This window comes from Sinohyriopsis cumingii, chromosome 15 (assembly GCF_028554795.1).
Source record: "Sinohyriopsis cumingii isolate HCF-2022 chromosome 15, ASM2855479v2, whole genome shotgun sequence".
Taxonomy (NCBI): domain Eukaryota; kingdom Metazoa; phylum Mollusca; class Bivalvia; order Unionida; family Unionidae; genus Sinohyriopsis; species Sinohyriopsis cumingii.
The window spans coordinates 111,668,202-111,696,166 of record NC_142975.1 but is presented as its reverse complement, the minus strand read 5'-3'; the positions used below and the strand labels follow the sequence as shown (position 1 = coordinate 111,696,166).

Here is a 27,965-nt window from a genome sequence, read left to right as displayed (position 1 = left end):
ATGTAACAGTGACATCATAATGATGTATGTAATAATGACATCATACTTAAGATCCAATGTAATAGTTACTTCATAATGATGATGTCATAATGTAAAAGTGACATCATACTGATGATGTATGTAATAGTGACATCATAATGATGATGTATGTAATAGTGACATCATAATGATGATGTCATTATATAACAGTGACATCATAATGATGATGTAAGTATGTAATAGTGACATAATTTTGAGCTGAGCTGGAAACATTATTCTACCACAAACAAACATCCTTAATTAAACTGAGGGGCTAAAAGGTTTTATAATCTCCGAGCCAACTTTTGTTCTAGTATTAAATTTGTCAAACTCAATTTGCTTTAAACAAGGCCTTCAAGTCTACCTCCGAGTGGTCTAAAGTGCTCTCCATTATGGATCACTACCATCTCACCTCTGTCTGCGTGGGTTCGAATCTTAGATTTGGCCAATGTGGGTATGTGAGAAAGCCTACCAGTAGCTTCTTGTGGGTTGGTGGTTCTTTCCGGGGGTTTTCTAGGGTTCTTTCTCCACCATTAATATTGGCCGCCATGTATAGCCTATCGTGTACTGAAAAATGGCATTAAACCCTACAACAACAACATCAAGAGCAAGTCTACCTTCTCCACCAAATACTCAAATTATATAGTAAAGACTTTGCAATTATCCACCTACAGCTTCATACAATTAATTCCAAACCCATTTCATTTGCCCACTTCTATCTGTACATGAATATCACAAATGGGTATACAATATTATTGCACATTTTAATTACACAGTAAACTTCACAAACCACAAAGCAAAATACATGCAAAAGTGAAAAAATTACAAAATTACAAAATTAATTAGTACCAAACATTTTTAATTATGAAATATAAAATATTAATTTCATTTAATTTCATTAATGGTAATAATTCTAAGCATATACCTAACTCCCATGTAAGTCAAGCCCAACTGTAAACAATATAGACCCTGATCTGCCAACATCTTTATTGTTTGTTCTTTTAATTGCTCCTAACAAACTGTATAGATCAATATCAGCCAGTGTGTTATCTGATGGCAAATCTGGGTCTGTGCAGTTTGCACCTGGACCCGACTTGTAAGTAAGTATAGATGGTAAATGATAGTTGCTTTAAAAAAAAATTAGCAGATGATGGTTATGCAACACACCCTGACTTTTGACTTTTCCAAAATAGTATTTTCAAAAATCCATTGTATACATACAAGTTTGGATTGTCAAAGTTCTAAATTATAATAGAACTTATGCAAAAATCAGTCTGGGCTGCATTTTTTTTCTTTCTTTATCCCATCTTTCTTGTTTTATCACCCACTTTTGAAGAAAAAGTGCACATCCCACATCCAGATACACCTAACAATACTTAAAACATATTTTAAAAATCACAAAATAAATGCAATGTAATGGTAAAAACTAGAAGAAATAAAAAACTAGATATTCAAATTATACTTAAAAATAGCTGCCTATATATGACAACTTATGAATTATATAATTTTCCAACAGAAAGTCAACAGTGATAAACATCGCCATTTACTGTAAATTTCTATAACCTATGATACTTCTTGTTTTATTCCAGACTGCTTAAAATTTTACAAATCCAATTTTATTTTACTAAAATATGTGTCTTTAATAATACTTACCTAACCCTAACACAAAAGGAATACAGCCACTACCTTGCAATTCTGGCCCAATAGAAGTGCCAAGATGAATGTCCAACAAGAGTGATCTCCCCTTTAATAGAGGGATTAGTACTGAATCCTATCAATTCATTGGTTACTACTGGAGCAGATGTGCATGTTCTTCCAGGAATATAACTGTGTAGAGGGCCTGGGAGGAAGTGGACATATTGTGACTGGGGCAAATTACCAAATATATATTCCACCAAATTTGGTTTCTTCAAATACATTAGGGGATCCTGGGTGGCTGAATTTACTGATCACTGACATCTCACCTCTGTCTGGATGGGTTCAAGTCTTGAGCTCTGCCAAAATGGGTATCTGAGAAAGCTTGCCAGCAGTTTCCTTTGGATCAATGGTTCTTCCTGTGGATTTCTCTGGTACTTCCTCCACCAAATATACTGGCACCATTTATCATGTCCTGAAAAATGGTGCTCAGCCCACAATAAAAACAACAACAACAATAGATATATTATCATACCAGAATATATGAAGAGAAATGTTGCATGGCAATCTGATTCCTTGCCTTCTGCAAGACTTTGGGAATCAGAGGGTTGTGGAAAAGTGTAAATATCAAGAATGTTTATGGAAAGAGCATTGATTTGCCAGGCTTTTGGGTCTAGGGCTAGAGATATGTAACATGGGACCTATGCATTCCAGCTGATGGCACATAGGTATAAAAGGATACAACATTAATAGGACATGCAGATTCAACTGAAGACATAGGGGTGGACACAGAACTGGCTGATTTCTGTCAAAACAAAGTCTGCTATGACAATGAGACTGCTGTGGACAAAGCAGACTTGGATCTATTTTGTTGATGATGATACCAACTGTAACAATGTTAACCAGAAGACATAGGTTTGGGGACTTAGCATAAAGGACAACAGTAAAGTTTCCACAAAGAATAAGAACACCCTTTTCTGACAGCATCTCCAGTCACAATGTAAGGCATTTATTATGACCTTCATGTCCAGGAGGCTGATGCATAATGATCACCAAAGATTGGGACCAAACCCTGTTGACATCTTGAAAAAAGGGTGGAATGTGAGCAATCCAGCATATTATGCTGGTGTCTATGGATTTTAGTTTCCAGCTGTTAAACTGCCATAAGCCAAGTGAGGTTCTCCCAATTGCTGAGATGGGACAGAATTTCAAAATAGTCCCTTGAAACTCCTGTATTTTGCATATTTACATGTTCAATGCTTCAAATGGAGATAAAATAGTATTAGATGTAAGATGCTTCAACTGCTGATGAAATACTATTAGATATAGATCCTGTAAGTACAACAATTCTCAAAATATGTGCACTGTCTGACAGCTGAGGGACATCAGTGTGCATTTCTTGAATATGTGTGTGCCTTGAAGAAAACTGGATTCAAATTTAATGGGAGTCATCAGTGAGGAAAAAAGGCATGTTGACACTTGGGTCCCAAAGTTACATGAACAAAGCAAATGAACCAGACTGGGGTAGCTGCTTGAATGATGGCTGGTTTACCTTCACAAAGAGATTGATGGATGCAATAACCTAAGTAGCCGGTGATCTAAGTAGGTGCAGGTAGACAATACTGGTGGCAGAAGCTGGAAAACCTCTTCGACTGATTCACGAAAGGCTGAATTTTCTCTGAACATCCTCAGATCAAAAATGGGAGATAGCAATTGTAAGCATGAATATTCCAACACAGAGATGCTTCCTCCAACTGATGTGATGAATGAGGTGGAAAACAGGTTGAGTGGGACAGTGAACAAGGCTGGGGGTCTGGCCATGTTGGCAGAAGGTTACATCCAGGCAATCACTGTGTGTATCATCAACTGTCCAAGACTAATACTGAACTTCTGCAAATGGGCTGCCACTGTAGCCAGTACCATGTTCAGCCAGAACTGGTACCAGTGATGGACCTGACTGGCCCACTCTGCAACACTTAAGGGGATCCAGTGGCAGTAAAATATTCACAGATTTTGGTGCCAGATGTAAAAGGTACCTGAATTCAAGATTGGACTAGAATGGATACATCAAAATGTCGGTTACTATCTACATCTTAAAGTTGGAATTGGGCATACCTGGAAAACAGTTGTGTTGGAGCTAGTGTGGTCCGCAAATGGTTGATGTCTGGTGTCAAAGTCCTGCACTGACTATTTTGGGAAAGAGTACCATAGCCAATACTGGGTTGTGCATGTGTTATAAGTATATCAAACACTGTTCCAGATGGATTACGACACCAGATCAGTACTGGCTCCAAAGGTAAAACCATCAAGACCCATTATGTTTGTGGCAACGAGGTTATCAGTTTGGCTGGTGCTGTGTGAGAAGCAAATGATAGCCCTGACAGCCAAATCTTCCACTGAACAGGTGGAGATTTCTACTTTCAAAGACAGAGCCAAAAGAAAGTTGTTGACAGAGGCATTGTTAATGTTAATACAACATCTGCACCCTTGATTGTACACTTCTTAACTCTCTCATTCACACAAGTTAGTTGTTTGTCAGACAGATGCCCATTCATCCTCCAAATAGTGTAAGAACACAATGCAAGTTTGACCTTAATTACATGCTAAACAATTTATACAGTTAGAGTGATTGTCTTCAGCCAGTTTAAACCACTTGCACCCCATCATGTAATCCAAGCCACTTTGTAGACACTTGTAAATAGAGAAGTAATGGCATACACAGGTGAAATTAGTCTAGTATCCCACTGAACTTACCAAGAGGTGATGCTAATAATAACAAACATTGTTACATACATGATCTTGCAACATGTAATGACAGACAATATCTTGACAGAATTCACAGGCAACATCAAGTATTGAGATAAAATGATATACATAGACACAAGGGCAGGCAATTAAAATGGTACTATGGACCAAAGGGCATGAAATTAAAATTGTATATAGAGATTACAGCTGGCAATTAAAATGGTACTATCAACCCTAGGGTAGACAATTAAAATGGTACATAGATATTGGGGCAGGCAATTAAAATGGTACACAGACATTAGGACAGGCAATTAAAATGGTACTATGGACCCTAGGGCAGGCAATAAAAATGGTATATAGTCATTAGGGCAGGCAATTAAAATGGTACTATGGACCCTAGGGGAGGCAATTAAAATGGTATATAGACATTAGGACAGGCAATTTAAATGGTACTTTGAACCTAGGGAAGGCAATTAAAATGGTATATAGACATTAAGGCAGGCAATTAAAATGGTACATAGACATTAGGACAGGCAATTAAAATGGTACTATCAACCCTAGGGTAGACAATTAAAATGGTACATATATATTGGGGCAGGCAATTAAAATGGTATATAGACATTTGGACAGGCAATTAAAATGGTATGATGGAACCTAGGGAAGGCAATTAAAATGGTATATAGACATTAGTGCAGTAAATTAAAATGGTACATAGACATTAAGACAGGCAATTAAAATGTTACTATGGACCCTAGGGCAGGCAATTAAAATGGTATATAGACATTAGGGCAGGCAATTAAAATGGTACATAGACATTAGGACAGGCAATTAAAATGTTACTATGGACCCTAGGGCAGGCAATTAAAATGGTATATAGACATTAGGACAGGCAGGTATAGAGACATTAGGACAGGCAATTAAAATGGTACTGTGGACCCTAGGGCAGGCAATTAAAATGGAATATAACACTAGGGCAGGCAATTAAAATGGTACACAGACAGAAGGGCAGGCAATTAAAATGGTGCCATCATGCTTATTGCATGAAGAAGTTGCACACAAGTGGAGTCAAATATTTATCTACTATGAAAATTTATAGTGTGAAATATACAGAAATATAATTTGATACTTCTCTGGAGTGAGAAAACTAACGAATTGCTCATTTGTGAAACGGCACAAGTGAATTCAATATCTGCAATGTTCTGAGAAAAAGTGTACTTTCTAGAGCCAGTAGTAACAGATAAAATCTATCGGATTTGATGTCAATCCCTCTATCCAGAAGCAGACCACTCTCATCAGATTTCCATCATGCCAAGCAAAACATTTAGAAATTTTATTGCTAAAAGAAGACATGGGGGCCAGATCCGTGAGGCAGTGGACATGCTCCTAATGTATTATGACTGGTTAACATAAATGAATATGAAACAAGAAAAAAATATATGAAAATCATACAAGGTTTAATGTAAGGTATACAATAACAGATGAAAAAAAAAATCTGCTTATTTGTAACATCTTTAAAATATAAATCCTAATTATCTGTAAAATCACGACAGTTTATAGTTTTATTTCTTTATGTCTTGCAACATTAGCAAATAGTTTCAAATTTTTTTTTTAAAAATTCGAAATTCTGTATGCTAGAGCACAAGTTGACGGAATGTTGCGAGTTTGAAACAAAAGAATGGTAAGAGCGATTTAAGAAAAAACAGATCATAAAGAATTTTACTGTTAAAAATATGATTAATGGACTAATGCAATTTACATGTTTAAAAATAATATTTTCATTTAATTTATAGCATTTAAATGTTATAATAGATAAAACAGAATTTTGAAAAAGTTTACAAATTTAAAAAAACAATAAATTTATGTCCTTCAAGCATTTTAGCAGCAAAATTTTCAGCAATTTAAAAAACAAAAATTCAAAGGACAAAATGAAGTCACATGAATCTTCTAACTTAAAAGCCTACGTTTGAAATAAAATAATTATCAAGCTACAACTGTTGTTATGGTAACAACGATCTCAATCATCTGTTACCATGGCAACATGACTACAATTTTGTATCCTTCATCTGTAGTCTTGGTCTCTCCAGCATGATATTTTCTAATGGATCTTCTTCCCCCATCTGCCTTCTTTGTGACTTAGCAACAGCTAAATGTATGCACTGTACCCATGATTCAATGTTCTGTTGGCCTTTGGCCTTGAATACATAATTTTGGTCAGCAGTAAAAATCTCAAATGCTTTAGGAATATCGCGGATGCCTTTCCTCACAGCTTTAACACTCTGAATCTGGCTTACTGGGAGTGACTCTTTTCTCTGTAATAAACATTTTACATGTGTAATCAGAGGTGCTTAAAGTGTAATTGTACATATGAAGTGTTATTTTCAAAAAACTTTATTGAATGAATTAAGGAAAAAGTAACTGGTTAATTATCAGGGATGATGCTGGCTTTAAAAAAGTTGTTGCCAAAATAAATTGCCAACCTCAATATTTTGTCACCAATTTTCAGAAAATGTCACCATTTTCATAATACCGTACTATCCATTTATCTTGACATCTTCGGGACCAAGGTAATATTGTCAACATAAGCGGATGTTTAGATAATGAGTGGGTGGGTCTGAAAATAAATTGAAATTTTTCATACAAGTGAAATGTTTAAGAGATGACCTGTCATTACTGACTAGGACTTATGCAATGAAAATAAAATATGGAAATTTTGATTAAATGAAGACAACTAGTCTGAAATACACTTGTATAATGACAACTTACATTTGTGTAGTACACTCCACAATGTGTTAAATAATATACATGCATATGAAAAAATCCATGAATTCGAGTATTCAATCATATGTTAGAAAATTCATGTATCAGTCAAATCCAGTTAGAAAACACAACTAAAACATATATGTAAAAAAATGGTAGTCCTTGTTTGACCTATATCCCATTGTCAACAAACACGTTTCCCGAAACAATTCACTCTGATATTTATTATCCTAGTAGAATGTGGCTGTATAGTTGTTTATATGCTACATGTACATGTACCTAAATTGGTCTAGATTTTGATCAGCCGGAGACAACTATCATGATGCCAAGGCTAGCAAGGGGATGAGGTTATTCATAAGGAAATGAAAACATGTGAACAAATTAAAATGTTTCACATTCTTGTAAGATGTCCCACTTTCATTTAACTCGACAGCCATATATCCATTGTTTCAAAATACTGGAACTTTAATGTTGATTTTAAACCATCATTGGTAGCGATCGTAAGCAACTTTTTTGTTGCAAACAGGAAACTTTCACAGCACAATAGATATATTCCAATCACTATAAAATATGAAAAAATGCTTTTATTTAAGTTTGTTAGAGACTTTCTTTGATCAAAGGTTTTCGGCTTGCTTTGATGAAGGTTCATGTGTTATCGAAGGCGTTGCTAAAGGTGCTCTTTAAAGGACCAAACAAATGCCCGTTTGTTACTGCTGTGGCAACATACATCAAATAATTGTAAAACACTGACAAAGACAGAACTGTGTTTTCATTTGCTTAGTATATATACAGAACAAATGATGCTTCAAAGGTAATCAGTTTTCTTTGAAGTTTCAGCAAAACTGTTTTTTTTTGGAACATTTGTCAAAAGGGAAAAACAATGACATCATCTGGTATATTGTAGTCTTTCAGTTCCCGCCTTCAGAGGTGGTCAATTATAGCTAGTCAGGTAGCATGACTATTTGGGTTATATTACAGCATACAGTAGCAAGGCCAGAAAATCAGCATAAGCAGATTATGATATAACAATGCAGTGAGGGTGGTTTGTCAATATGAACAAAGGAATTGTTTATGTAAGATTCTAGTGCAATTTTATATCCAAATTTACAGATTCTTGTCATGGTACCTTGAATTTCTCAACTCCAAACCCAACACTGTTTATACAATTTTTAACAGCCAAAAATGTTGTCACCGAAAAGATCACCAGATGGTAAATTTTGTCGCCAATAAGGTAAGAAAATCACAATTTGTGACCTTGGCGAAGCCCAGCGTGATCCCTGAATTATTGGTCACATGGCAGCTACTATATCTACACCCATTCTGTCAGGAACTACGAGAAAAATGGACAGGATCTATCTACATCAGCTACACTGGTAGTAGAACAGAAATGAAGTGGATTATTGGCCACAAGACAACTTGATATATATGCCATTTCTGTTTGTAACTACTTCAAATGTAGACAGGATCTATCTACATGTCAGCTGTACTTGTAGGAAAACTGTCAGTATCGTCTGTTTAATCCATGAAAACAGTGTACAACTTTTACCATTTACATTAGCATATTTGTTGCACAAATTTCAAAACCAAACCCACAAGCGTTTTTATTTTCTCAAAAGTGAAAACGTGAAGTAGATATTCCTCATATTGTAAACAGAATATGGTGAAACTCTGTTAATTCTGACGTTATGTTCCCATCTCTTTTGTATGGATAAATGATGAATCCAAATTAAATTGCTTAAAAGAATAATTGAGAAAATCTATTTTCAGAATGCAAATTTTTTAAGCAAATTATGTTTCTCAGAGAATACTACTCAATCACATTATGTTAGGATAATTAGCCTGCTACGTCAATAATTCAGCCCTACTAAAACATGAAAATTGTCTTTTTTCTGTCGATTTCAATATGTAAAGGACAATAACTCTTGCACATTATCTCCCACTGGCATTGCCAGGTGTCACTAGTTCTTAGATGAGCAAGATTCTAACGAGGATGCTCACATGGTGGGGTGGTTGGGAGGGTTTCTGAATAATGTGATTGGGTAAGTATTCTCAGAGAAATATAATTTACTTGAAAATTTGCTTTCTCCTTTGTTCCCCAATCACATTACATTACGAGAATAATAGGAGGAGGGGATGCAAAGCATCCGCCCTCTACCTTGGGTATCCTTCTAGGGAAGAATAGCTGGATTATCAAGTGAATCATAACCCGTTCTCCTAACAATATAATCAACAGGGCCTGACATGTGGTAAAGAAGTTAATGTTGAAATCATCTTACCTACAAAAAATTCACATGTGAATAAGCAAAGCTAACAGGCTGTATTAACTGATCTATTTGGGCTTGTGGCCATCGGTGCTGCAGCCACTGGACCTACCAGACTCAGGGTTTGCTTCTGTGATGCTAAATCTCTGAGATGAAGGCTCAAAAAGGTTGCCAAATATGTATGCCAAACAACAGCTTTTATTATATCTCAGATCAAAACACTGTGTTTGAAAGTGAGGCTCACTGAGATGGCTTGAAGCTTCCTAACAGTAATCTTTGTGAGGTGAGTCTGATCTAGTGAGACATCAGAGTACACTGAGCATACAACCCACTTCAGCCATGAAGCAAGGGCTTGAGGAGAGATATCCTGTGTTCCTGCTCACACAGGAAGGAAGACATATTTGTGCATGCCATGACTTGTCTCTTTGCATTTCAAGTAGTGCTTATGAGTGTACATACTCTACAACTGGTAGGGATTATCATCTTGGTCTAAATGGGAGTTCAGTCATTTTTAATACACAGCAAAATGAATTACCAATGTGTGTAATACGAAATTTAAACATTGTCAATCTTTAGCGCGTCATGTCAAGATCAGACATTTTGGTATCAGAAAATACTGCAGTGGCTGCAGAAAAATCTTCAAAAGTAAAGAAGATCAATATCATCATAAACTGAAGTGCTCTTTGTCTAATACAACATCATGGCAGTATTATGTTTTGCATTACAGAAATTAACTTTATAGAACTAAGTTTCTGTAAATCAAAATAAAAATTCATAAGAATTTGCTAGTCATTCCTTTATTTATTCCCCTCTTTAAATCATATTTCTCCATGTATCCAAAACCCAGCTACAAAATAATGGTTTACTTTGGAACCCGGATACTACAACTGCAAGTCAGGACAATACTAGTCACATGACCTCACAAGTAGTTATACCGGCGACACCGGTGACTAAGGGGTATATAAGCCTCACAATGACATAACCAAGTGATCAGTGAAACATATGAATCAATCCTTATTATTCCCTCTGATGAGTTGCAATAGTAACAAAACCAGTCAGGGGCAGGGAGTGACTAGGACACCCCAGCAGATGGGAGGGTTTGTCTCCACCTCCAAACAGTCATTATCTTCCCTAAGTAATCCCACCCCACCCTGCCCCCTTTAACATTGTCACATAGCATAATATACTGTGTTTTACAGTAATCTCACCATCACCCCTAACAATCTCATATACTGGAATATATTGATCATTACAGTAATCCAACCCCACTCTGCCACCTTATAACACATAATATATTGAGCAATGTAGTAATCTCACCCAACCCAACCCCATATAATAATATCATATACTACAATATATTGAGCATGACAGTAATCCAAACCCACTATACCATTTATAACAATATCAAATACTAGAATATATTGAATATTACAGTTATCCCACCCCACTACACCCTGTTATGACAATATAATATACTAGAACATATTGAGCATTACAGTTATCCCACCCCACTACACCCCCTTATAATAACATACAATAATATACAGAGCATTACAACGGATAGGAATCTTGAAAGTATTGTATTTGTAACAGTATAATGTACATCAACCTTCATCATGTGTAGACCCAGATCTGCAGACCTGTTTGCCCTGACACATGTCTATCCATGTCAGTTGTTGGGCAAAGTCCACCTCACAATTTTTGACAACTGTCTGTACTTTATCTCCTAAAACTGACAGTTTGTCTACCATTAACAGTTCTGGTGAACTTTATACATAGTATCAGCATGGATGTTTCTAATGTAGCTGATTCTTTATCAGTTAGGCCCAGCTCCACTTTAATACTGAAAGAGTTTTTGCATGAATTGTTTACAATTCTCTGTGCATACATGTATTTCGAATAAGACATTAGTTCTTAATTATTAATTCTCATCTGTTACTGAAAATAATCATAAATCCCTATCCTTTACTTTACTTGTCAACAATTCTGTCACAGCATCAAACTCGCAGGCTTGATTTCACTCATAATCCAACAGATGCCTAAATGAAATCAAATATTGAATTCTCAATCATTCAGTGATGGAGCTGAAGACACTGAGCCAAATAAATGTTCTGAGCTCTGGCATGCATTTTTCCAAGAAAAAGATAGTACCTTGAACAGACTCCAGTATTTTTGTAAAATTTTCTGTAGAACCACAGTGAAATAAGTGCAATAACAACTCTGGATGTGTCAACACACAATGCATGGAAAGATCTGGTTCTATGATGCCTCTTATAATTATTATTCCAGCAAACAGCATGGACCCTAATATGCAGTTGCTTAATGTGCCAGCAAATCTGAATCAACACTGTTATGTGACTCACACTCTGGTGTGTATCACATATTGGTAACTGTAGTAAAAGTACTTACAGAGTCACTCTTGCTACAGGTAATGTGTGAGCCTGACAGAGTAAAATATCTGGTTTTCCACCTTTTCAGGAACTTCCATCTGCCCTTCTTCTCTTTCAGCTGTCCCTAAACATAAGAAAATACATTTAATCAATGTTAAAAATTATAAGTATCGAAATATGAAATATTTCAGGAGACAAGGGTTTCATGGATTTGTTGTTGTAGGGCTTAACGCCATTTTTCAGCACATGATAGGCTATACATGGCGACCACCGGAAAGAACCACCAACCCTTGAGAAGCTACTTGCAAGCTTTCTCACATACCCACACTGGCCGAATCTGACACTCAAACCCACGCAGACAGAGGTGAGATGGCAGTGATCCATAACGGAAAGCGCCTTAGACCACTCGGGCACTTGGGGCCCCCGGTTTCATGGAAGGCCATGTCTCAGCTGTGAGCCTTGATAAAATGTATCCATGCTATACATGACTTGCCAAATTATTTTATACTGAGCATAAACAATGAATCCTAACAATGACAATACACACCGTATAATTTATATTAATGGCTGTATTTAACTTTGGGTTTGCTGGTTTTAGTGGAACTTTGAACACATTTTTAGCTAAATCATGCTGAGCAAATGGGAAATGGGAGCTAAACGCCTTTCTGAAGGACACAAAAAAGTTGGTGACCTTGGTTGGCCTGGGCAGGTATAACAGTGACCATACACAATAAGCATACACAATGTAACTATAACCTCCTCTGACAAACAAGATCCCACACAATTAAAGCAGGACATTTCCAAGATAAACCATGGACAGCAGCAATGTACTAAAATGGATGCTACTGCCAGAAAAGTGATACTTAACAGGTATACCTTGCCATTAGCTTACACAAGCCTGACTAAAACGAGTTTGAGGAAGACACTGAAAGCAAGAGCACCTGAAACGTTAGTAGTAAAATTTTTTCCATGATTTTCATTTTAACTTCTGAGTACGAATACCATCTCTGATATTCTGAGAAACTCCAACATAACAAATATATAACAAGATATTTTGTGGACATGTCTGAGATGACATGTTCACAAAATACTTGTAGGTGGAGGACAGAATTCTTTGTTATGGTCATTGATCCAGAAGATGATATCATGAATAGAAAATCATTCAACAATATCAAGATATACCAAGTTTGGTTAAACCAATAATTAAAAAACACTGAAGTTGCATCATTCAGGGTATTCAGTAGATGTATCAACAAACTGAATCTGATAAAAAAAAAACAGCATTCATGCTTGTTTGCATTATTATGGCATGTTCATAAGCCAGTACAACTAAAATTTGGAGTCAAGACTTTTGACCTTCAAATTGATGTCAGGGTATTGACCACCAACTTGTTTTGAAAGACAAATAAATACAAAGCCTGTTTAAATTCATGTGCATATGTACAAGTCACAGTGTTCATAAGCTCAGTGAATAACAAAAATGCAAGCAATGACCTTGACTTGATTCCAAGGTCAATTTGGTTTGTGTTCAAAACTCCATGATAAAAGTGGCAGATATACTGATGATCAGTCCTGCACCATTTTCATTTCAAATCAATAAAATATTACAAGAATTGTTTAATTAAAAAACTCTGTGTCAATGTCATCATTGAAGAAAAGCAGTGATAACAAGGTTTTGAGGATTTGAAGATGGCCATGCACTACGGTGCCATGTTGGAGGTTTGATCAACACAATTTTCAATCAGAACCAGCTACACATTAACGTATTGAAAATTTATGTCAGTAAGAGCACCTGCCATGTAAACATTTTCAAGTCACCCAAGATGGCAGTCATTTTCTGTCTGTAACAGTTTTGTTTCTGAAGATTTTGGCTACCAACTTACCTGTTGCTAAAAAAGACATTCTAAATTCACCTATATGCTCAACCTCCTCATACTTGTTACCAATTAGAAGGAGAATAAAATCTGTACAAAGATGACGTGTCCATATGGAAGAAAATTTTGAATACCCAACGAAAACCTTACATGTTCATCCTTTTCAGTGAGGACACCAGCCTACTATAAAAATCAAAGTAGTCTGTATGTATGTATGTATGTGTGTATGTATATATATATATATATATATATATATATATATATATATATATATATATATATATATATATACACACACATGTATGTATGTATGTATATATATATACACACATGTATGTATGTATGTATGTATGTATGTATATATATATATATATATATATATATATATATATATATATATATATATATATATATATATATATATAATATATATAAGAAAAGAAAAGTACTGGAAAGAAGAGGGAAGTGTACAATCTCAAAATCCTGTATCACAAGAATGCACAATACTGCTGACTCTTTAGCTGTCAAAGATAGCATGGTATGACATGGTCTTAAAAAGACAAAGTCCCTAACTGTATCAGCCAAATGCAACAATTAGTCAATGTGATGGAAGTATGGAAGTAACCAGTGTCACTCAGAGAGAAAAACCAACTGAGATAAACAAATACTAATTCAGTGTCTCTCATGTGCTTCAATAAATGACAACATTTATTCAGCATGATAAAGATAAGTGTATACTGAAGATTAACTTCAAACCCAAAGAGGAATGGATAAAATTGTACTGAAATAAAAGTAAGAAAACTTTACCATCAACTTGACAATAATCTTGGGTGTGAATGTGTTAACTACAAACATTATGTATGTTTGTACAGATGGATATGCACATCAAAGCCAAAGTGATAACTGCTGCCTGATTTTTGGACACTGTCCTATCTATTGTAGTTAGAAAAGACAACAGTCTAGGATTACTACTGCCAGATTTTGTGACACTATCCTATCTGTTGTAGTTAGAAAAAACAACACTCTATGAATACTACTGCCTGAGTTTTTGACACTGTCCTATCTGTTGTGGTTAGAAAAGACAACACTCTATGATTACTACTTTCTGATTTTGATGTTGTTGTTGTAGGGTTTAGCACCATTTTTCAGCACATGATAGGCTATTCATGGCAGCCAGTATTAATGGTGGAGGAAGAAACTGGGAAAACCACCGGAAAGAACCACTGACCCACAAGAACCTACTGGCAAGCTTTCTCACATACCCACATTATCCAAATCTGAGACTCGAACCCACGCAGACAGAGGTAAGATAGCAGTGATCCGTAACAGAGAGCGCTTTAGACCACTCGGCCACTCAGGGCCCCTCTTTCTGATTTTGTGGTACTGACCTATCTGTTGAGGCTAAAAATGACAACACGGTGTGATTACTACTTTCTGATTTTGTGACACTGTCTTATCAAACATAGCTAAAAACAACAAAATGGTGTGATTACTATTGCCTGATTTTGTGACACTGTCTTATCTATTGTGGTTAGAAAAGACAACACTATATGATTACTACTGCCTGACTTTGTGACACTGTCCTGCCTGTTGTGGCTAGAAAAGACAACACTTTGTAATTACTACTGCCTGACTTTGTGACACTGTCCTGCCTGTTGTGGCTGGAAAAGACAACACTATATGATTACTACTGCCTGACTTCGTGACACTGTCCTACCTGTTATGGCTAGAAAAGACAACACTTTGTAATTACTACTGCCTGACTTTGTGACAATGTCCTGCCTGTTGTGGCTAGAAAAGACAACACTATATGATTACTACTGCCTGACTTTGTGACACTGTCCTACCTGTTATGGCTAGAAAAGACAACACTTTGTAATTACTACTGCCTGACTTTGTGACACTGTCCTGCCTGTTGTGGCTAGAAAAGACAACACTATATGATTACTACTGCCTGACTTTGTGACACTGTCCTGCCTGTTGTGGCTAGAAAAGACAACACTTTGTAATTACCACTGCCTGACTTTGTGACACTGTCCTGCCTGTTGTGGCTAGAAAAGACAACACTATATGATTACTACTGCCTGACTTTGTGACACTGTCCTGCCTGTTGTGGCTAGAAAAGACAACACTATATTATTACTGCTGCCTGACTTTGTGACACTGTCCTGCCTGTTATGGATAGAAAAGACAACACTATATGATTACTACTGCCTGACTTTGTGACACTGTCCTGTCTGTTGTGGGTAGAAAAGACAACACTATATGATTACTACCGCCTGACTTTGTGACAATGTCCTGCCTGTTGTGGCTAGAAAAGACAACACTATATGATTACTACTGTCTGACTTTGTGACACTGTCCTGCCTGTTATGACTAGAAAAGACAACACTATATGATTACTACTGCCTGACTTTCTGACACTGTCCTGCCTTGTGGCTAGAAAAGACAACACTATATGATTACTACTGCCTGACTTTGTGACACTGTCCTGCCTGTTATGGCTAGAAAAGACAACACTATATGATTACTACTGCCTGACTTTGTGACACTGCCCCACCTGTTATGGCTAGAAAAGATAACACTATATGATTACTACTGCCTGACTTTGTGACACTGTCCTGCCTGTTGTGGCTAGAAAAGACAACACTTTGTAGTTACTACTGCCTGACTTTGTGACACTATCCTGCCTGTTGTGGTTAGAAAAGACAACACTATATGATTACTACTGCCTGACTTTGTGACACTGTCCTGCCTGTTATGGCTATAAAAGACAAGACTTTGTAATTACTACTACCTGATTTTGTGACATCATCCCCTCCGTGTCAACTACAGACACAAAAAACACTCTAGATGACATGGACTTACAGCTATAAGCGGACTCCCATCTGGCATCAGTTCATTCAACTTCTCTGGGTGATTACACATGAAACATGCCCAACAATTCTTAGCAGCATTGAACTCGAACACATCAAAGTAGCGAACATTATGTAGTTCCTGAAGTAATGCATCTTGGTCCTGGAAAGATAAATCAAAATGGTTCTATAAAACTCCGCGCCATAACAAATTGTGCCAGATGATGTTTCCCTGGATAAAATGTATCCAAAAACAATTGATCTACAGGATATATTGTCTAAGCATTATTATCATTTTTTCCAGGTTGTTCAAGATGAAAATTTTCACAATAACAACACAAAACCCATTAGAAAAAGAAACACTTTTTAAAACATAAATCTTCCATGAATCGAAAATTTTGTGTCCTATGCCCCTTATTTCCTGTTACTAATCCTTAAAACTAACCCTACAATCAACTATATTTTCATTTCCTGCAAGAAAACAGGTTATACTACAAAAATGAAACAAGTTTCAAGAAAATTTCTTTTAAATATAAAAGGTCAATAAAACTAGAAGTTCACAGTAAACAGAATGCAATGAAATGGAAGCAATATAACGATTTCAATAGCAAGAAAAAAATATATTTATAGATATGAAACACTATAACTTCATAATCTGCCATTATGTGCATTTTCTTTTATCACAGCAAAATAGAACATGTTAAATACTTCTGCATCAACATTTTACATTGAATTGAATCTTTTGTCTGAGCAACACTGATGATAAAATATTTATGAGCTAATGGATCCGACTTCAAACTGATTCAGTAATGTCACCTCATACACCTCCACCCCCAGGAAATATAAAACCAACATAATTCAGCCAAGTATATCAATGGTTCACTCTTGGCCAGAGAAAGGGACTAACTTGGCAAACCCTCTTGAATCCTCCCCCATGTAGAAAATACAGATTTTGTGATTCTAGATTCTAAACACATTTGAAATTTATTGCTAACCCTCTATGTCAGTAGTGGGACAACTGGAGTTACATGTAATTATTTTTTTGTAAGGAGTTCAATGGCACATCAACACATGAAAGGTTATATCACATACAGCCAACTGGAGTAAAGTGCTGTGCCAATATATAGTATGGCATGTGAAGTAAAGTCCCTAGCCCTGAGATACGCCATGGCAACTGGAGTAAAGTGCCTCACCCTGAGATATACCATGGCAACTGAAATAAAGTGCCTTGCCTTGATATATTGTACGGCAAGTGAAGTCAAGTCCCTAACCCTGAGATACACTATAGAAACTGGAGTAAAGTGCTGTGTCCAGAGATACACTATGGAAGGAGATCCAGTCTGGTCCAGGTAGGATTGAAACCCAAACCATTCTGGTCACATGTACGACAGACTAACCACTAATGTTCAGGATGACATCTAATATCCATGACACCTGTGAAGAACAGTTTTAGACACGTGATAGACATAAACTTTTGTTGCATGTAAAAAATGTTACATTTATCTACATTTACATACATGTACTTTGTGTTTTCCCATACAGAACCTGCAGAACAGCAAACAGTGTAGAGTTTTATATGCCATTGCATAATGCACCACCAAATCAGAATTTTTATTTATGATTTCAAGCGAATAGTGTATACCCTAATCAACTGGTACACTGATATTTGGTCTATGTGTTCTGAAGCTGGATCATGGTCCATACAGTCCCTAATTGTTGTGTTTCAAGGACTTTTCAAAGAGTTTTTGAAGGGACTTCAAAAGTTTTCCATAAGTATTTTGCATTATCAAAACTGAATTTTCCCCATCTGTTACCTTGTTTATCACTGTAAATATTATGAGTACAAAAGAAAAACAACATGATTAATTAGCATGCTACCACAGTAAGGGATGCAACTTGATCTGGTAACGACCCATGTTTTGTGTTATTGGATCTAATAGTTTTAATCCATTTTATTTATTTATTTACTTATTAATTTTTGAAAAAATGTAAATATAAAATTCTGAATTTAAAACAAGGCATTTTATTCAGTTTAAAAGTTTTGTATTCCATAAGATAAATTCAAGGAATTAGAGAAATTCACTTATTTCTTTTGAACAAATTCAAAGACTTTTCAAGGATAAAGCATGCGGACTATGCTATACAAACCTAAATACACTTATATACAGATAATTAAAAAAAGTCCACACTACTGGCCTGAATCTAAATACACCTCTCCCTTAATAACTTACTAACTCGTGAAGACAAAATAGTACAAAATATATGACTTATTAAAATTTGTGAATGCCATGAAAAGGATTCCAAATTTCTGTGCAATAACTCTAGTAAATTTTCATTACTAACTGCAATTGCAACTGCAATTTTTATTGTCAAGTCTAAACAAGCCTTGTTTTTGAATGTTCTAAAAGAAAAGAAAATGGAATCTACACTTGTCTCCAAATTATAAGCAAGTTTGCAAATTATCCAGGCAAAGTAAAATAAGCAAGCAGTGTATAGTGATGTAATTATTGGTCTATATTAAAGTCTGCCAGAAAAGAAAGAAATACTGAACTGTACATGAAGTGGTAAAAAAATGGAAGAATTTCTTTCTTGCTTTGACAGTTTTGTCACCTTAACATTTGTCATCTGCTCTGCACTACCATCTTTAAATTTCCATATTTTAACAAGTCCTCAGGTAACCCCTTAAAAACATTGACATATCTGAATATATAATTCACCTGCACTATGGAGATCTTTGTCTCATTTATCTTTAGTGTTCACTCATTAACTACCAGTATTTATTATAATAATTCCCATGTTTTCTCAACTATTTTTATTTTCAAACTCACAATTAATTGAATAAATGCCAAATTATGGATTCCTGTAAGTATTTCACACCAGAAATTTATCCCTTTTTTAAAATTAATTTAACCTAGAAAATACATAACACCAATAGTCAACAGCGACTTTGCACTGCAAACTGGCTAACTAGTACAAACCGTGTTTGTCAAACGTATAGTTTTCAAATAGACATTAACTACCATTTTAAAGATTTTATCACCTTTAGCAACTTTGGCTCTTGGCAGATTAAACCACAGGGGCTTGTATCATTGCTTACAATTTACCTTTCATACATGTACTATATAACAACTACAAGGGAGAACACCTCTCTCCTTTCGCACATGACCCATTTAAGAATAAGCGCTGTTATTTCAAGCTACAATTTGCATAGCGTAATAAATTTGGTACAGATGTTTAGCTCAGGCATTCGACTGTATCCCTGTCGAAAGTTTGACTTTATATGATACGTTTATGGAATGCCAGGCCATTTTCCCATGCTACTGCTCCACATGGCCCTGATTGCGCCCACTTAATATGCAAGTAAAACCCACTGAATGAAAGACTGTCCTCTCACTGATTAAAAGAAAATGATGTCCTGCATTTATTTATAACTTCTTTTCAGTTAGCCAATGAGAAGGCAGTATTTCATTTAGCGCGCTGTTCTTGCATTTTAAGCAGGTGCGATAATGGCCATGTTGAGCAGTAGCATGGGAAAAGGGTCTGGCATTCCTTAAAGGTATGATAGTAAGCCAAACTTTGGATACGCATACAAGTCAAATGCCTGAGCTAAACATCAGTACCAAATTTATTACACAATGCGAAATGAAGCTTGAAATATCAGCATTTATTCTTAAATAGGTCACATGAGAAATGAGAGGAGTGTCCTCCCTTGTAGTTATTATATAGGTGGCGCTATACAGTTTCGCATTTTGCATAGGGTTAGGAATTTAAAGAAAAAGAATGTCCCCGGCTTTCCTCACTGGTTATACTGGCTATTTAAAAAAGACCTTGTATATCTTAGGTATAATGCAAAGAACCTTTAATTCCCTTTATTTTGGTGTATGATTGATGGGTGTACTATGGGTTATAGAGTATACAGCTTGGCCTTACTTCAAATGTGCACCTTTCAAAAAAGTGCTAGCTCTACTTGGTCATTTTCACTTCCTGAACTTCAGAGGTCAATTGTATAAAAAAGAGCCGATAACTTTTTTTACATTTTATATATTTGGTAATTCATTCATTGCACTTTCAGAAGCTGGTATTGTCTAGTCTGGCAAAATTCATTTTCCCTATTTTAATAGCTGCTATGTATAGTGTACTTTAGACTAATTCAGACTGACTTTTTAACACAAGGGAGCAGTCATTTTAGTTAGCAGTGTGCTTAAATCATGTAAAATTTCCAAAAGTACAATATCCAAAAGAAATATCATCCACATTACATTAATGTAGCATAGAGGTATGCAAACATTCTCTCCACTGTGCATGTTTTAAATGCGAACTACTTCACCTTACATACGTCACTCTCTCAAAAGTACATATTATCTGGTGAGCGCCACCATAGTACATGTATGACAGGTAACTTGCAAGCAATGATACAAGTCCCTGTGGATCAAACAGAGACATGCACTTAACAAAAATAGGAAAATATTTAGAGTTTTTACCAATGAAAGAGCAGGGAATACAGTGGAGTCAAGAACTGGGGGACATCAGATCAAAAATTGCTCAAAAACAACGTGATCCTGCATTCAATGTCCAACAATAGATACTGCAATCAAAGTACCAGAAGTACTATAACATAGAAGTCATTGAAATATTGGCACACTGCTAGCAAAAATAGTTCAGGGGGCAAACAAAAATAAAAAATTAAGAAATGGTTGTTATGTAAGGTTGTTTGCGAGCAAGACCATTTTCATTATCATAAGAAGAGTTTTAGGAAAATATTTATGCCAAAATGGCCATCTGTTCAGATGAACCACACATAGGCAACATTTTCAAGATGGCTTCATAGCAATGATGGTGGAAGATTGGCACCATCTGTGTACAGAATCAATGAAATATTATGAGGGAAATAACTCGAGTCAATAGTTTCATCCATGAGAATAGCACTGACTTGGCACCAAAAAGGAGAGCAGCAGTGAGAATTTTTTGCAAGATATATACACGCTATTAAGAACACTCCAGACAGGAAATTGATGAGAATCAATAATAACAAAAATGTAATGAACAAAGTACCTCAGTATAAGAAAGTAACTTTTATAAGGCAGATATGGTAATGGATTCCATTTCATTATTTAAGACACTTATCTGTGATGAATATGTGGCCACGTATAATAATGAATGGCCTCTGACAAAATAGAATGGTTATGCTATTGCGCTCCTAGGCAATACGGCCCTATCAAAAGAAATATTTTGTGCTTTCATTGAGCAGCTAAAATTGAATACTAATTTTGTTTTCAAAAGAACTGGTATATATAAAGCATGCCTACAACACACAAGGGTAAAGAAAATCATCACTTTACCTTGGGTGTGAATTTTACATAGACAAATATGGTCATAATTTTATCTTGGGTGTGAATTTTACATGAATAAATATGATCATTTTACCTTGGTTGATGGGAATGATGAGGTAACAAGGGTGAGAAATCCACTATTACTTCCTCTGTCAGCAAAATAGGCATCCCAGCATGCCTTGAGACAGCTTACATTCTGGTCCTGCTGACTCAAAGCTGAGGTAGAATTGGCCTGCAATGTTAAAGAAGGTATTCTGCTTTATAAATTTTCAAAGATACGTCATAAAGGACAAGGTTAATCATGGATACATTTGTAGTACTAAATGGGCTAACACAAAAACTAGGATTTTTCTTATGGTTATTGCAAATATTGGAGCAATCAAATGGACTTTTCATACAGAGGGATTAGTGATACAATTTTCAAGATGGCCACTGTGTGATGATATTGAACCTGATTTTTTCTTCTAATCCCTAAAATATGGTCCTGGAAACCTCGACCATTAGTAACTGTATGTCATCAAGTTGATATGGAATAACTCTATCAAAAACAAAACAAAGAGTCCTTTCCAAAGGACAAAAATACCCAAAGAGTCCTCCCTAAAACAAGAGTCCTTCAAAGCGATTGATGCTCTACTGGCTGAAAAGAATTTTTAGGAATCCAATGTATGTCAGTATGTACTATCCTTTTATTCCTTTCAACTGTTTAGTACCAAAACTATTATAGGCATTTTTGAGAAACTCCACTATACCAAAGTTGTTACATGTCCAAGTTTAACGAGTCAACAAGATAAATGTAAATACAACAAAAAGTTCCTTTCATGGTCTTTGAACATCAGTGAAAAAGCCATGTTGATATGATCAATCATTCAAGAAAAGCAGCAAAAAATGTAAGATTGTCACCATGGCACCCATAATAGATGTCATATCAGCAAATTCTTTATATAGGACTAACCTGACATCGCAAGAAGTCCTTTAGTAAAAGCCCCATGCCAATATAAATAATAGTGAGAACATGATATTTAAGATTATCACAGACTACAATGCCCATGCTGAATGTTAGATCATACCCATTTTAATTTATTTTCAACCAGGCATCATATAAAGTCTTTTGGTGAAACCCCCATATGCCCAGACATTCTCTGGAGGAGTAGCGATAATAAACGTTTCAAGATTTCTGCCATTTCTGCAATATGACTGGATGAAAGATCAGCACCAATTTCCTTTGGGACCAAAAAGACAGCAAAAAAATTCTTTCAGTGAAAATCATGTGTCAATATGAAATACCATTTAGAAGCAGTAATAATGAGACTTCGAGATCAAAAGCACGGTGGCCATATTGGATGTCAGATCAGAACCTTTTTTTATTCAGGGCCAATTAGATATTATAAAATGTCTATTGGTGAAAACCCTATGTTGATATGATGATCATTCAAGCAGAATAGCAATAACAAGATGGCTGCTGAAGGGCATCAGTTTTATTCTGGACTAACCAGACATCATAAAAAGTCTTGCAGTAATATGACAATATAACCAGCCATTCAGGAGTAGTAGCAATAAGTTGTTGTTGTAGGGTTTAACGCCATTTTTCAGCACGCAATAGGCTATACATGGCGGCCAGTATTAATGGTGGAGGAAGAAACCGGGAAATCCCCGGAAAGAACCACCGACCCTCGAGAAGCTACTGGCAAGCTTTCTCACATATCCACATTGGCCGAATCCGAGACTCGAACCCACGCAGGCAGAGGTGAGATGGCAGTGATCCGTAACATAAGAATTTCAGGATTGCCACTGTGGTGCACATATTAGATGTCAGATCAGTTTTCATTTAGGAAAAACTAGACACCATAGGAAGTCTTCATGATAAAACTTTGTCGATATGACCATTGGTTCTGCAGAAGCTGTGATAAGATTTCCAAGACAAAACCTATTGTGGCCATACTCGAAATACAAGGGGTGCCATCTACATTTAGAAGCAATGGAACCTTGGGATGAATGTGTATGTCAAGTTTCATGGCAAATCCATGCATGTGCTCATGGATGGACAAAAGATAACAGGTGACAGATGGACAATGGATGGCAGGTGATATATGTACAATAGATAGCAGGTGATAGATGAACAAAAGATGACAGGTGACAGATGGAAAATGGATGACAGGTGATATATGGACAAAAAATGACAGGTGACAGGCAGACAATGGATGGCAGATGATATATGAGTGAAAGATGACAGGTTACAGATGGAAAATGGATGGCAGATGAAAGATGAATGAAAAATGACAGACAACAGGCCACTGCATAAACTTATCTGGTCTATAACCATTAGAGCTAAAAGTAACAATCATACAAGGCTATTATTTTGATATCAGCATACCTCTCTGATGAAATTTACCCTCAGGATTAATTCAAAACTGAATTGTAAAACTGCAATGCTTATATAAATTTATATCCAAGTATTTGATCACAGTAAATATTTCCACAAAACTTGGCTGTTTTGTTTAAATATTTGCTCAAAGTTTCCTAGTGGCTGATCTTGGGATCTGAAAAGCTGTACGACGAGTGCATGAACAATTGTTGTTAGAAATCAAGATATGTTCGATTTTTATTTAATAATTTAAAAGATATTCCAAGAATCCATCAAAATCTTTGTCTTACATACTCTCTTGGTGCATCATGAAAGATGTTCAGAGTAACTCAGTCATACAGATTTTAATCACTGGAGAATAAAAAGTAGGTCACTGTGACTTCGTTTTACATATGATGAGTAGATGATGAATACAGTACATGCAAAAGTGTCAGAAAACTTAGCTAAATGCAGACACTTAAGGTTGATGCCTATGCCAGTAACAACAACAATGACAAGACCATCAGAATGGTGTTACCCATATATCATCTTGCATCCATCACTTGAAACATTACCGTAAAACGTATTAGTTTTATTAACAAATAATAAAATATAGTCTAATATTATCTTTTAAAACACAATTATTCAGGAAAGATGTTAATAATCACATAAAATTATTAGTAATACTGTATTTTGTTACATATAATGTGCACTACATGTTTATTTATTTCAGAAGGAGTGTGCTTTTTAAAGTAAAACAAAAAATAAAAAACTTTATCCAGGTCAATCTTAAGATATTGCTTAAACTGATTACACACATGTAACATTCACTCTGCAAACAATAAAATTATATGCAATGTTCCAAACCTCAAGAGTCCTGTTCATTGATCACTGTGTAGTTTTTTGCTCTTGGATTCAAACAAAAGAGAGAAATTCATAACTTGTTCTTCTTATTACATTGTGATTACTTACAAGATTTTTATTTAGGGCCAACAAGACCTGACATGATGTCTTTAATCCAAAACCTCATGCCTATATGACCATCCATTCTGGAAAAGTAACTATAATACAATTCAAGATGACTTCCATGGTAGCCATATTGTTGGTCTGATCAGCACCATTATCATTAATGATGAATATATCATAAGATGTCTTTGAGTGAAAACCTTTTATTATTACAACTACCAGTTTAGGAAAAGTACCTATAACAAGATTTTCAAGGTGGCTTTTGTGGTGGCCATATTGTTGGTCGTATTGTCACTATTATCATTTGTGGTGAATATATCATAAGATATCTTTGAGTAAAAACCCTTCATTACTATAAATACCAGTTAGGAGAAGTACCTATAACAAGATTTTCAAGGTGGCTTTCGTGGTGGCCATATTGTTGGTCTGATTGTCACCATCATCATTTGTGGTGAATATATCATAAGATGTCTTTGAGTAAAAACCATTCTTTACTATAATTACCTTTTTAGGAGAACTACCTATAACAAGATTTTCAAGATGGCCACATGGCCATCATAGTGAAGGCCTGATTGGCACCTATTTCCTTCAGGATCAACTAGATATCATAGAAGTTTTAACCAACCATACTGAAGGCCTGATTGGCACCTATTTCCTTCAGGATCAACTAGATATCATAGAAGTTTTGACCAACCATACTGAAGGCCTGATTGGCACCTATTTCCTTCAGGATCAACTAGATATCATAGAAGTTTTGACCAACCATACTGAAGGCCTGATTGGCACCTATTTCCTTCAGGATCAACTAGATATCATAGAAGTTTTGACCAACCATACTGAAGGCCTGATTGGCACCTATTTCCTTCAGGATCAACTAGATATCACAGAAGTTTTGACCAACCATACTGAAGGCCTGATTGGCACCTATTTCCTTCAGGATCAACTAGATATCACAGAAGTTTTGACCAACCATACTGAAGCAGTGGTGATAACACAATTTTCAAAATGGCCACATTGGTTGCTGTTTTGGATGTCAAATCAGCGTCTATTCCATTTAGAATTAACTAGACAGTGTAAGACATCTTACTGAAAACAAGACATCAATACATACAAGACCATTGTGGTGTCATATTTTATGTACACAGAACACCATTTTTATTTTGGACTAACCAGACCTTAGGATGAATGTATATGTACAGTTTCATGGCAATCTTCCCTGCAATTTAGGAAAAGTAGCAACAATAATCTCATGCAAATGAGGACAACGGACAATAACAAGGAGCAACAGGCCATAAAATAAATTCTTCTGGTCTAAGACCAGTAAAGTTGATAAAAACAATGAAACAATCTTTCATGCAATCTGGTTACAGTCAGAAAAATCATACCCTCAAAGTCAGAATTTTGTCTGATAGAATTTTGCATAGCATTACTACCACTGGCCAATTCTTATCCTTGAATAAATTGTCCCCATCCCACACAAAAGCACATTCTATTAGTTTCTTCAAAATTTTATTGGCATGAGGTAAATTGTCTTACAAGCACCATGTGTTTCTGCTTAGTCATATAAGCTGAAAAAACTACAAATAAAAAAGAAGAAACAATAAACTGAAATAAGACAGGTAGAAATATCTTTGCTGACAAGAACTTGGAAATTTGTTTAAATTGAAATAAGAGATAGCTAGTCAGTTTATTATGACTTACCTGAACCGCAAGAAACATTAAATGAATCCATATTTTAGGCAATTTAGTATTTAAAGTAAATACATCTTTATGATAGAGACATTGTTCACCACGGCAACCACACTGGAAATTCAAACGAACAAATCTCTTATGCCTTCCATCTGAAATTGCCAAAAGAAATAAAAAGTTGTTTAAAAAAGATTTTATATATATATATATATATATTTATACACACACACACAAATATAACTATCATACAGTTTAAAGAATTTTTAATTGGTACTCTACAGTGATCTGAACACTGGTCCATGGGTAAACAGCACCAGCCCATATTCCATCACAACTAAGCACACATCACCAAAAAGGATGCTACTTAATCAGTGTTACATGCATTCATGTGTAGGAGACATGACAACCTAGTAATTAATTTTTTCTATCTACAGAGTCATCTTCTGGATTCCCAGGAAAGAAATCAAGGTTAAAGGATTAATTATAGAGAATTATAAATATACACCTGACAGAGTATATGGCATTTTAAAAAAACTATGTCGGAATACTCTTAATACAATGAATTTCAATGAAGAAGAATCTAAACAGTTCTATTTGCATCTATGGGTGACATCTCAAGTCTTCTCCAAGTCATCTTGTTTCACTGAAAAAACCTTTTCACAGTGCTGATTTTCAAAGTTTTAAAACAGATGCTACATAGCTCTGTGCAAACAAACTTTTCTCTGTATATCTGAACAATTTTTAATGAAGACAAATGAATGAGCATAAATAAGTACATGTGTGTTATACTGCAGTAAAATTAAACTCCTCTATCCAAAATTGGTCTACCCAGACTTTCAGTCATTCAAAACTGATACATGTTTCACAAACATTTACTGATAGTTCCAAGAAACATGTTTCCATTAAATCTTGTTCCAATGACATTTTTGTTCTAAACTTAAAATAAAACATTGTGTCCCAAGATGGCCTAAAAGCATCCTGTTTAGCCGATTTTTCAATTTTAAATGATGGCGGCTATATTTACAAAATATCATATTCATTTGCATAAGCTTGAAAGCCTTTCCTGTCAGGATGCTTACAGCCAACTTTAGTCAAAACTGTTTT

At 35.5% G+C, this 27,965-nt stretch overlaps 1 protein-coding gene across 1 annotated transcript in view; it reads right to left on the bottom strand.

The window, feature by feature from the left end:
* Positions 1-2,127: 2,127 nt before the first annotated feature.
* The window catches only part of LOC149782493 (ventricular zone-expressed PH domain-containing protein homolog 1-like), an 85,752-nt gene continuing 59,914 nt past the window's right edge, over positions 2,128-27,965 (bottom strand). Inside the window, exons 11-15 of the mRNA XM_089933912.1 lie at positions 26,874-27,013; positions 21,960-22,097; positions 16,549-16,698; positions 11,826-11,930; positions 2,128-6,707 (exon numbers count right to left, since the gene is read on the bottom strand). Coding sequence (XP_089790038.1) covers positions 6,441-6,707; positions 11,826-11,930; positions 16,549-16,698; positions 21,960-22,097; positions 26,874-27,013 — 800 coding nt within the window. The 3' untranslated portion in view covers positions 2,128-6,440. The remainder of the gene's footprint in view (positions 6,708-11,825; positions 11,931-16,548; positions 16,699-21,959; positions 22,098-26,873; positions 27,014-27,965) is intronic.